Below are 13,310 nucleotides of genomic sequence, written 5' to 3'. Positions count from 1 at the left end.
CTCTCTCTCTCTCGTCAAATAAATAAATAAATGAAATCTTAAAAAAAAATGTCAGATCAAGGTCGCTGATACTTTTGAGCTCTTTTATATATCTTTTTAAGATTATTGATTTTAGAGCGGGGTGAGGGGCAGAGGGAAAGGGAGGATATGAAGCAGACTCCCCAGTGAGCGTGGAGCCCAACATGGGGCTTGATTTCACCATCCGCAGATCAACATCTGAGCCAAAATCAAGAGTCAGACGCTTAACCGATTGAGCCATCCAGGCACTCCAACCTCTTTTATGTCTTTACTGATTTTTGGGGAGGGATCTACTTCATCTGTTAGTTACTGAGTATGGTGTGTTAAGTATCTGTTATGATGTCTGTTTCTTCCTTTATTAGTGCCAGGTGTTGCTTTATGTATTTCAAGGTGTCATTATTAGGTGTAGACACTTTTCTCATTGTTGATCTTCTACTGAATTATTCCTTTATCATTAGGAAATGTCCCTTTTTAGCTATGGAGTATTTGTTTCATAGTGTTATGTGACATCAAAATAGTCACTTCAGCCTTGATATTCTTACTGTTAGCTTCATATATAATTTTCCGTCCATTTGCTTTATTTGCTTTAAACTTATCAGTGTTTATTAAAAGTGTGTCTCTTGTAGGCAGCATATGGTAGTATGGTCTTTTTTTTTTAATTGACTCTATCCCTCTCATTCTCTGCCTTAATTGTTGTGTATAAATGACTAACATTTAATATAAATTGACATTTGGATTGAGATCTCTTTTAAAATTTTTTGTTCTTTAAAAAAATACTTAAAACAACTTTATTCAGATGTGATTGACATTCAGTATACTGTATATATTTTAAAGTGAACAACTTATTAAATTCTGACTAATGTATGTACCCATGAAATCATCAACATGATTAAGGCGGTGAACATATCCATCACTCCTAAAACTTTCTTTTTACTCTTTTGTACTCTGTCTATACCAGCCCTCCTCTCCCCAGCCTTGTCCCAGTAACCATTCATCTGCTTTCCATTACTATAGATTAATTTGTATTTTTCTAGTGTTTTATTTAAGTGGAATATATATGTGTATGTATGTGTGTCTAGACACTCAAATATGTATATAGTATATACAGACACTATTTTTGTCTTGCTTATTTCCACGAGTACAAATAGTTTGAGATTATTTTTGTTGTTACATGCATCAATAGTTTATTCCTTTTTTTTGTTCACTGTTTTTCCTTTGTATGGATATAGCAGTTTATCTATTTACCTGTAGATAGACTGTTTATATTTTTAGGTGTTGCAGAGTAAGCTGCTGTTAACATTTAAGTACATATTTTCTATAATCATAGTCTTTTTTGGTCTTGGATAAATATTTGGGCGTGAAACGGCTAGTTTATAATGATAAGCGCATGTTTAATTCTTTAAGGAGCTGACAAACTTTTTTAAAGCGGTTATAACATTTTACATTCCCATCAGCAGCATATGAGAGTTTCAGTTGCTCTACATCCTCTTCAGCACTTGGTATGGTCACTCTTTTTAGTTTTTGCCATTCAGATAGGTGCAGAGTGGTATCTGTCTGCTTTTAATTTTCATTTTGTTAATGAGTAGTAAATTTGAGATCTTTTTCATGTGGTTATTTGCAGTTCTTATATTTTCTTTGGTGATGTCTGTGTTCAAAAATCTTTTTCCCATTAAAAAAATTGAGTTATTTTTCTTATTGTTAATTTTTATAGAACAGCTTTATTTACATATCATATAATTGATCGATTTAAAGTGTACAATTTAGTGTTTTTAAAAATATTCAAAGACTTGTGCAACCATCATCACGGTCAATTTTAGAACATTTTCATCAAGCTAAAAAGACGTACTGTCACCATTATTAGTATTCACTTCCTATTTCCCTCGAATACTTCTACCCTGGCAACTATTAACCTATGTCCATTTGTCCTATCCTGGACATTCCATATAACTAGAATCATACAATATGTGGTCTTTTGTGACTGGGTTCTTTAACTTAGTGTACTATTTTCCAGATTTGTCCATGTTGCAACATGTCTAAGTAATTCATTTGTTTTAATTGCCAAATGATATTCCAGTGTATCGATACACCATGTTTTCCTTAACCATTCAACAGTTGATGGATATTTGGGTTGTTTTCATTTGGCCATTTTGAATAATACTGGTATGAACAAATGGTACTGCTATGAACATTTCTTTACATTTTTTTTTGTGTGTGTGGAAATATGTTTTAGTTCTTCGGATTATTCTTAGAAGTGTAATTCCTGGGTCATGTGTTAACTCTCTTACTCTTTTGAGAAATTGCCAGTCTGTTTTCCAAAGTGGAGGTACCGTTTTATGTTTCAGCTTGTAGTGCATTAGGTGTCCTATTTTTCTATATCCCATCTATATCAATACTTGATAATGTTTGTCTTTTTGGTTTTAGCCATCCTAGTGAATATGAAGTGATATTTCATTTTATTTTTGATTTTCATTTCTGTAATGACTAGTGATGTTGAGCATCTTTTCATGTGCTTATTGGCCATTTGTTTATCTTCACTCCAGCAATTTGTGTCTTTTAATTGGGGTGGTTAGTTAATTTACATTTAGTGGGATTAATGATATGGTTAGATTTATTTATTTATTTATTTTTAAAAGATTTTATTTATTTATTTGACAGAGACAGAGACAGCGAGAGCAGGAACACAAGCAGGGGGAGTGGGAGAGGGAGAAGCAGGCTTCCCGCTGAGCAGGGAGCCCGATGTGGGACGCGATCCCAGGACTCTGGGATCATGACCTGAGCCGAAGGCAGCCGCTTAACGACTGAGCCACCCAGGCGCCCCATGATATGGTTAGATTTAAATCTATCATCTTGATACTTGTTCTTTATTTTTATTTTTTTAGAAGATTTTATTTTTTTTAAGTAATCTCTACACCCGATGTGGGGCTCGAACGCACAACCCCAACATCAAGAGTCACATGCTGTACTGACTGAGCCAGCCAGGTGCCCTGATACTTGTTTTTTATTTGCTCCATTTGTTTTTTGTTATCTTTTTTTCTTTTTCTGCCTTCTTTTGAGATGTTTATGATTCCATCTTGTCTATTTTCTTGTGTTATTAGCCATAAATTTTGTTGTATTAGTCATTGTCTTAGGGCTTAAAGTTTACATCTTTTTCTCAGTATTACCATCAAATGATATTATTATACTACTTCTCATATAGTACAGGGTCCTCACAATAATATAATTCCATTTCTCTTTTTTTGGCCTATATGCAGTTATTGTCATGCATTTATCTTTGTTATAAATCGTACAATGAATTCTTATTATTTTTGTTTATACAATAGTTTACTGTGGATCTTACATCTTCTGTGTCTGTACTTAACTCTCTGAACCTATGGAATGGAGAACCAGGGTTCCACATTGGAAACTCAATGAGTGCTGTCTTTAAGACTTCTGCTGAACCTAGGGTGGGCATGGGTTAAGGGAAAATAGAAATGTCCAAAGCTTTCCTACCATTTTTAAGTTGACTTTTTCTTAATTTAGTGTTTGGTTGCTGTAAACCTTTTACTCTCTTTTCCAGAGTCATAACAAAATTGGTTCTGACAGTTCCTGCTTGATTTTTTGATATTTCCTTGGTGGAATGTGCTTTTGGAGCTGCCTACTCCAGTATTTTTGCTGATATAAATCTGGATATTTTTGCATTCCTTTAAATTTTCTTCAGATTTGTTCTGAAATGCAGTTAGGTTCCTTGGAAGTAGATAGATCCTTTCAGGTTCTGCTCTTATGATTTATTAGAGGGGTCTAGAGCAGTGCTCTAAGGGTAATTATTCCCCACTACTGAGGCAAGATCTTTCTGAGTATTCAAATAACCAATGCCCTGTGAGTTGAGTTTTTCCAGTCTGGCTAGAGGGACCCGGCAATGTTCCTGGCTCTTTTTGTCTGCCAGATACTCTTTCCTTTAATTCTTTTGGATGGTTCTTTTTCCAGCCTCAGGTAATTTCTTCACTCATATGTTCTCTCCTTTAATATTCAAGCGGTGTTCTCTGTATATCTCTCTCTGTGAGTGTTTGTTCTCTATGTGAAGAACTTTCATTTCTGGTACTTTGTCCTGGCAGTTTTAGCTGCCTTGGTCTCACCTGATCTTCTGAACTTTGGGAGTGTCCTGGGCTTTGCCTCAGTTCCTCTCCCTGTGCCTTGGCCTAAAAGAACTCTAATGTGCTAACATTATGGATATTTTCTTTTGACCTGTTTTGTTGCTCTCTAATTCTGTTTTCATCTATGGCTAAACTGTTGTTAATCCCACCCATTGATTTTTTTTTTTTTTAAAAGAACGAGAGAGAGAGAGAGAGAGAGCGCGCGTGCGCGCGAGCACTCGTGTGCAAGTGGGGAAGGGAGGGTGGGAGGAAGAGAGAGTCTTTAAGTAGGTTCCATGCTCAGCACAGAGAGTCCTACGCAGGGCTTGATCTCACGACCCTGAGATCATGACCTGAGCTGAAATTAAGAGTCAGACACCTAACCAATTGAACCACCCAGGTGCCCCCTGCCCATAGATTTTTAACAAATTTTTGTTTTTACTTCCGGGATTTTTGATTTATTATTATAGTTTTCAGTTCTTTGAAGAAATTTTCAATTTTGTGTTGTATGTATTTGAACGTAATAAGGATACTTAACTTTAATGTCTATGGCTGAAACTCCAAAATAAAGATCTGTTTTGATTTTCTTGTTTCTGCTGGTTTTCATTTATGTTGTATTATTTCTCATGTGTTTGGCACTTTTTATTCTGCTGAAAAGGATAATGAACCAATAGTAGAAGTTATTTGTAGTCAAGATTACATTGTTTTCCTTCAGAGAGGATGTATATTTGCTTCCTCTTGCCTGTGGGCACTTGTAATTTAGTATTACATGAGTCCAGTTTGAGAGTTTGAGATGATCAAAGCCTTGCTGCATTCTCTTTGAGGGCCCATGTACTTTTAGTTTATTGTTCTGGCTTGCAGTCCTTCAGGGTCTCACGTGAAAGGGGGGGTTAGGGGCTGACTAGTTCCCCTCCTCCCTCAGTTGTCGAATGGAACTAAATCCCTGTTCTTTTGGCTGAGTTTGTCAAGACCACCTTTCACCTTTTTTACTTGCTTTCTCTGACATAGGCAAATGTCCCATGGGTGGCAAAAGTGGCCAAAAGCTGTACTCACCTCCCTGGACTTTCATCTTTTCCAATTTTGGCTCAGAATTCCTCATTATCACAGCTTTTTGATACCTTCGGTCACAGTTTAAAAATTAAAAGAAGCATTAATATTTAATACCAATTGTTAAAATATTTTAAGTAAAATATTGAAATAGTAAAATAATGTTAATACTAGTATTTAAAGTATCAACAAAATTTAAAATTTTATTATTGACATTTAAGATTAAAATATTATAATTTTTATTTTTATTTTACTTTTTTTGTTTTGAGAGGGGGGAATAGCGGCAGAGGGAGAGGGAGAGAGCGAATCCCAAGCAGGATACACGTCCACCATGGAGCCTGATGCAGGGCTCAATCCCATGACCCTGAGATCATGACCTGAGCCCAAATCAAGAGTCAGATGCTCAATTGATTGAGCCATCCATGTGCCCCTTATTTTATCTTATTTTTAAAGTGGTTTTCAGGGGCGGGGCGCCTGGGTGGCTCAGTCATTCAGCGTCTGCCTTTGGCTCAGGTCATGATCCCAGGGTCCTGGGATCGAGGCCCGCATCAGGCTCCCTGCTCGGTGGGAAGCCTGCTTCTCCCTCTCCCACTCCCCCTGCTTGTGTTCCCTCTCTCGCTGTGTCTTTCTCTGTCAAATAAATAAAATCTTTTCAAAATAATAAAAAAAATAAAGTGGTTTTCAGAAATAATACTGATTTGAATTATTTAGCGTACTCCTATAAGAAGTGTCAGTGCTAGCATTTGAATTTTAAAAGGGTTTTATTTCTGTTACCACGCTGGAGAAATGATTAAGTGCTTTATCAGTAGTGGTTTGACTGTTAAGTCAGTAATGAGAATTTGTTCATGTTTTGTTGTCCATTTACTTAACATAGGCTTTTAAAGGATCTCTTGAGGAAGTTAATGATTTTATTTATCTTTGAAAAAGTTTTATTGAAAACTGGAAAATGACATTACTTTTATTTATTTTTAGGTTGGGCTCATGTGGTTTGTGCCCTGTATATTCCAGAGGTACAATTTGCCAATGTTTCTACAATGGAACCAATTGTTTTACAATCTGTTCCACATGATCGTTACAATAAGGTACAGTGGATATTATCTTATTGATGTTTGAATATAATTTTTTTGTTCTAAAGCTGGGAAGTGTAAAGGTTTTTTTTGTATTTTGTTTTATTATAGGCCTTCATTAAAAATTTTAAATCATACGCCTCCATCAGATTCCAGAGAGATTTGAAAAAAGTATAATTACTAAATGGTAAACTACAATTATTAAAATATGTTATAAAGTCATAGGAGTAGAAAACAAACAAAACTATATTACCTTTTATGCTAACCTAGATCTTTAGTATTTTAACATTTAAATGACATTTAAGTCCTCAGATTTGTCCTTTAAGAAATATTGGCTTTTTATGTTCTTTCAAACATAAAGGTTCTGTTAAAGTTGACTTAATCATTATTTGGTATAACATTTATTATGATATCAAACATCCTTTCTTAAAAATAATCCTGTTACAGAGTATTACTTTCTCCTTTTCCTTTCCCAAATTATTTTCTACCCCCAAGATAGGATTTTTGTTGTTGGCTTTTTCTTAAAAACTTAATGTTTTCTTTGCTTTTTTTCCACCCTGTATCTTTTTATTGATTAGTACATAGATATTATTGCTTCATTCTCTTTTGCATGTTAGATGACTTTTCTTTTATCCAATGTGTCTTTAAATACAGTGTTACCATTTAATTGAAGGTACCTGTTGATTTATTTCATCTGAGGGGAAAAGGTATCACCAATTCTCAGGTTTCAAATATTTTTGTGTTAAATGTTTTATAATGTAGATTATTAATATTTACTTTTGAAATTTAAAAATATAGGAAACACATAGAAAAATGCAAGACAGAAATCATCCTAAGTCTTCTCTTTCTGAGCCTCTTAGATTTTTTGTGTGTGCATTTTTATATATATTTGTAAAAAAAGGATTATATTGCTTATACTATTGTCTGTTTTTGAAACTTAACAACCCTAAACATCTTTTTGTATCCATTATATTTTTGCCATTATTTTTAGTGGATACTTAGCATGTAATACAGAGTGTTACTAGTTTTGATAAACTAATTTAATTAAGGAATCCCTTACTTTGAAGGGCCTCGTTTGGCTTTGGTTTATATATACCAACAGAATTTCTGTGTAAAAGGCTGTGAATGTTTTGGAAGCTTCAGTAAATATATTGTATGAAATTGTCCACTGGAATACAGTTTCTTTTTTTTTTAGATTTTATTTATTTATTTGGCAGAGAGAGAGAGACAGCGAGAGAGGGAACACAAGCAGGGGGAGTGGGAGAGGGAGAAGCAGGCTCCCCGCAGAGCAGGGAGCTCGATGTGGGGCTCAATCCCAGGACCCTGGGATCATGACCTGAGCCGAGGGCAGTCACATACCGACTGAGCCACCCAGGCGCCCCTGGAATACAGTTTCTAATTGCTCATAACCTTATATCCTGTTAAGTGTACTGTGTATTACCATTAAAACAATCTTCGTTGTTCTTTATTTATTTAATTAAAGAAGGATTTTATTTATTTGAGAGAGAGAGCAAGCATTAGAGACTTTTTCTTGTCTTGTATACTTGCTGTGTATGCTTTGGCCATAATTTAACATTTGCTTTTTAACTTTCATTATGTCTTCATGGTTTTTATTGTTGTTGGTATTTTAGCAGGTTATTTTTTTCTATTTGAGAAGTTTAACATTTTTATATAATTTACACAGCTGTTTTCTATTGTTTCTGCTTTTGATGCCACACAAACAAAATTTTTTTCTCAAGTTCATATTTTTTTTTTTTAAGATTTTATTTATTTATTTGAGAGAGAGACTGAGATAGAGAGAACATGAGAGGGGGTAGGGTCAGAGGGAGAAGCAGACCCCCCACCGAGCAGGGAGCCCAACGCGAGACTCGATCCCGGGACTCCAGGATCATGACCTGAGCCGAAGGCAGTCGCTTAACCAACTGAGCCACCCAGGCACCCATCAAGTTCATATTTTTAAGACCTTGTTTTTCCTTTCAATTTTGAAGTAATTTCAAATTTCCATAAAGGTTGCATTAATAGCACAAGGAGCTCTTCCTCTTATAAACCATTTCAGAGTTATTTATCAATATATATTGACATCCCAGAATGCTTTATTTATTTATTTAAAAAATTGTATTTATTTATTTGAGAGAGTGCGAACATGAGCCGGGAGGGGGGAGGGGCAAAGGGAGAGGAAGAAATAAACTCTCCACTGAGCAGGGAGCCCGACGTGGGGCTTGATCCCAGGACCCTGAGATCATGACCTGAGCAGAAGGCAGACCTTCAGTCATTAAACTGAGCCACCCAGGTGCCCCACTGTGATTATTGTTATTGGGATATTGCTACTCCCAGGCCCTCTCAGTGGGAATAGCTAGGAAATACATGTGTGTATATATAGATACAGAGTTATATACACATTCACATCAATATTTTTTCAGTGCTTATCTCTATATTTTGAAGTCTGTGAGGTCAGAATCATATACTGATTTAGTATATGAGTATATATTATACATATACACATACCTATATGTATCTATATGTATTTTTATATATACCCTGCATTGGCTGCCCTTTTCATCATTTTTGGGAGTTGATACTCAGCTGTAGCCACCACTCCTTCCCTCTTCTCTGAAGTGGTTGGTCTTCTCACCTTGCTTACGCTTTGGCACTATCTCCACCCCGACCCTCAGCACCCTCGTGGAAGCCCACTCTGTGGGGCTTTGACACCTGTGTTAGACTTCCCCACTTCCCCAGCATGGATGCTGCCGTGCTTGGACCCATGTTATGGCTTTAAGACTAATGTACTCAAGGAGTAAGGGAAGGGAAGAAGGAAGAATGGATTATTTAGATATAAATCTTTTATCCATTTAGAGTTCATTTTATTCTACGGTGAGGTATGTGTCTAATTTTTCCTCTCCCACATAGTCAGCTTTTTCAACACTGTTGACTAATCTGTGTTTTACACAGTAATTTGAAGAGTACGTGACTCTTGATCTCAGGGTTGTGAGTTCAAGCCCCATCTTGGGTGTAGAGATTACTTTAAAAAAAAAAGGAAAGGGCGCCTGGGTGGCTCAGTTGGTTGAGCGACTGCCTTCGGCTTGGGTCATGATCCTGGAGTCCTGGGATCGAGTCCCACATTGGGCTCCCGGCTTGGCGGGGAGCCTGCTTCTCCCTCTGAGCCTATCCCCTCTTGTGCTGTTTCTCTCTCTCTCTCTCTCTCTCTCAAATAAATAAATAAATAAAATTAAAAAAAAAAAGGAAATAAAATATTGTTTAGATCATTATTAAATTCTTGGTTGTTCTTGACATTTTTTCTCTTCCATTGTTGCATCTGTTTATTTTTACCCTAGTACCTATTCTAAATGATTACGGCTTTATGTACATATTAGTACATGGTAGAATAAATATTGTTATATATTTCTTTTTCCAGATTAACATTAGGACTAACAAAATACAGTTTTGATTATATTAGTGTTACAATGATATATTATTTTGAGGAAGAATTATCTTTTTATAATATTGAGTCTTCACTTCTAGAAACCTGTATCTCTCTCCATCAAGTTGATTTTGTAGTTTTCCTTATATGAGGGTGCTATACAGTTGACCCTTGAACAGTGTGGGATTTAAGGGTTCTGACCCTTGCACAGTCAAAAATCCATGTATAACTTTTGACTCCCGAAAAACTTAACTACTGGTAGCCTACTGTTGACCAGAGCCTTACCAAAAACTAGTTGATAAACACATATTTTATATATTATGTGTATTATATACTGTATTCTTACAGTAAAGTAAGCTAGAGAAAAGAAAACATTAAAATCATAAGAAAATATGTTTACAGTACTGTACTGTATCCCACAAATAAGTAGGCCTGCACAGTTCAAACTCATGGTGCTCATGAGTCAGCTCTCTCCTCTGTTTCTTGGATTTTTATGGTTGTTGATTTGTATAGTTAACCTTAAAAGCTTAGTAATATTCTGTTCATGATTATTCAGGGTGGCCAGGAGGCATGTAATTCTGAAATGATAGGAACAATTGGAAACTGGATTGTTGAGTTTTGGAAGACATCATTTTTTAATGGATGGTAGTAAAGAGTGTTGAAGAGCATGGTATTGGGCTGTTACTGTGGACCTATTTTGTATCAGGCATTGTGTGCTAGATACTGGGAACTCAAAGCATAAAATGCAGGGGTTTTTTCCATATGACACTCTCGATTAGAAAGATAGTTGGGCGCCTGAGTGGTTCAGTCAGTTAAATGTCTGCCTTTGGCTCAGGTCATGATCCCAGGGTCCTGGGATCAAGCCCCACGTCAAGCTCCCTGCTCAGCGAGGAGTCTGCACCTCCCTCTCCCTCTGCCTCCCCCCTTCTCTCGCTCACCCTCTCTCAAATAAATAAATAAAATCTTTAAAAAAAAAAATAGTCAAGTAAATATATAACTATAATGTACAAAAAAATAATAATAATATGTGTTATAAATACAGGTTTCTGCAGCTATCAAAAGTAAAGCATTCCTGTGAAACCTTTCATAAGCTGAAATTGGAATAAAAATGAGGAAACAGTTACCGTTAATTTATATGGAAAAAGTTTTGAGCATTTCCAGATTGAAAAAATAACCGTTCTTAGGCTTTTCTGATATCTTAGGACTCACCAAGCAACAAATGCACAAAATAAACTGAGACAAAGCACAGATGGTTACAGACATAGTTCAAAGCTCTGGAGGCTTGATGCCGAGATGCTCAGTGTAGTTCCTCGGGAAGGAGCTTGGCAGTGCCATTCATGCAGCTTTGGGTGCATGTTGCCTCTGTAATGGTTAAATGCGAAGCAAATGTTGAACACCACTTTCCCTTTTTGCCTTTTTTCATAAAAGTGGAAATCCTTTTCGGATTTTTTTCAGTTAGCAAAAACAGGTATTAATGTAAGTCTTATAAAATTGAAGTGGCATAGCATGGACTTTTGAAGAATGGGGGATACCTGTAATAATAAAAAATCTGAATGGAGTATTATGGAACATAATGAAAGGAGGGATTACTTTTGCCTAAGGAATTGAATAAAACATACAAAGAGATTATAAGGACTTTGCAGAATAACTAGGAATTTGACCTGTGGAAAAAAGGATCAAATAATAATTCCAGGCAGAAAGTAACATAAACTAGTGTAGTAAGTACAAAGGGAAGGTGGTAGCCAATTCATAGAATAATAAATAATCCTGTGTGGCTGAAACATAGTAGGATTTAGGGGGAAAAAAAAAAAAAGAAACAGAAGGAAATTTTATGAATGATAGGGAAGGAAATTTTCTAGAATATCTATGTAGTATATCTAAATTGCAGAGAACTCACTAGGTTGAACTATTATGTTGTGAAGTTTTCTACATGTCACTAAATATGTAATAGCCAGTTTTTGTACCATTTGTCACCAGATTATTTTTTTAATTTTTTGACCTCTTAAATTGTATCAATCAGTTCTTCATTTCACTAATGTATACATTTTGTTGATAAACATAATGAGTGACATATGTTACCTTTAAGTTACCTTTTTTTTTTTTTTTTTTAAAGATTTTGTTTATTTATTTTAGAATGTATAAGCCTGGGGCTGGGGGGAGGGGAGTGGGGGAGGGTGGGGGAGGAAGAGGGAAAGAATCTCAAGCAGACTCTGCACTGAGTGCAGAACCCGACCTGGGTCTTGATCTCAGGACCGTGAGACCATGCATGACCAGAGCCAAAACCAAGAGTTGGATACTTACCTGACTGAGCACCCAGGTGCCCCTTTAAGATACCTTTTAATAATTTTTACGAAATGTGAAGACTGGGACAACATAGAGATTTTTTTGAAGTTTTTGGTGGTAGAAACTTGTGTTCTTCAGAGTCAAGGAAGCATTTTATTTTATTTTATTTTAATTATTTTTATTTTTAAAGATTTTATTTTTAAGTAATCTCTACACCCCGAGATCAAGTCACATGCTCCACTGACTGAGCCAGCCAGGCTCCTCAGGAAGCATTTATTTTAGAAAGCTACAATTTCCAGAGTAGTTGGTAGATGATATATGTATTCAGTATATATACTTTTGAAGAGTATTTATTGATGGCCATGAAGAAATGAGTGTTTATAAGTATAAGAAGGATCATAATAGGCCAAACAAAGAAACAAACAAAGAACACAATAAAAACGTGGTGTCATTTAAGTGTAAAAGCTTAAAGGTAGAGGAACACTTAGAAATTGCTAGCCCAACATCCCTTCAATTTTTTTTCAAAAGGAATGGTAGTGGAACAGCTATTAAGTGTTTTTTGTTTTGTTTTGTTTTTTAAAGATTTTATTCATTTATTTGAGTGAGAGACAGAGACAGAGATAGCGATAGAGAGCATTAGCAGGGAGGAGAGGGAGAAGGCGGCTCCCTGCTGAGCAGGGAACCCGACGCAGGGCTTGATCCCAGGACCCTGGGATCATGACCTGAGCCTAAGTCAGACGCTTAACCGACTGAGCCACCCAGGCGCCCTGAGCAGTGTCTATCATTATATTTAGCATCTGAGTGGAAAAGTTTGAAAGTACTAAATATTCTCTCTGATTTTGGGATTCCTCATTAGTGCCATTTAAAAAGCTAGGTTTCACATAGTGGAGCTATCCATTCATCTGGCCAACATTTATGTATGGCATGCTCTATTATATATCAGGCACTACTGGAAGCATGAGGAATACATAAAGCTCCTACATGGTAGATAGATATGCACAAATTATTGATTGTTAGTGTAGTATGTGCAAGGATTCTAGAATACAGAGAATGTTTACTTAATGTAGTGTAACAGGGCTGAAGAGAAGCAGGATATCTTAGAAAAGATATCAGCTTCTCTGAATTTTGAAGAATGAGAAGACTGCAGGTGCTGGCTGTGAGGAGAGGAAAGAAGAAGGAGCACACCAGTGGCTATTAATTTTACAGACTGAAGGAGCAAAAGCTTTGAAAGAGGAAATAGGGAGGGTGAGAGGGAGAAAGAGTGGGGGTAGTGGTGAGGGAGAAGGGCAGTATTGCTAGGAGTTTGAATGTGATAGGTAGAATGCTGAGAGAGGTTGTCAAGGACCAGATTTTCAGGGGCCTCATATA

The 13,310-nt window shown here is 36.2% G+C and overlaps 1 protein-coding gene across 9 annotated transcripts in view; it reads left to right on the top strand.

Moving 5' to 3' along the window:
* The window catches only part of MLLT10 (MLLT10 histone lysine methyltransferase DOT1L cofactor), a 220,058-nt gene that overhangs the window by 75,715 nt on the left and 131,033 nt on the right, over positions 1-13,310 (top strand). For all 9 annotated transcript variants that reach the window (XM_035021504.1, XM_035021503.1, XM_035021508.1 and 6 more), the window contains one exon: positions 6,147-6,256. In XM_035021504.1, the coding sequence (XP_034877395.1) occupies positions 6,147-6,256 (110 nt within the window). The remainder of the gene's footprint in view (positions 1-6,146; positions 6,257-13,310) is intronic.

Source organism: Mirounga leonina, unplaced genomic scaffold (assembly GCF_011800145.1).
Source record: "Mirounga leonina isolate KUSES-001 unplaced genomic scaffold, KU_Mleo_1.0 Mir_175, whole genome shotgun sequence".
NCBI lineage: Eukaryota > Metazoa > Chordata > Mammalia > Carnivora > Phocidae > Mirounga > Mirounga leonina.
The sequence above is the reverse complement of the archived record's forward strand: the minus strand, read 5'-3'. Positions and strand labels throughout refer to the sequence as shown.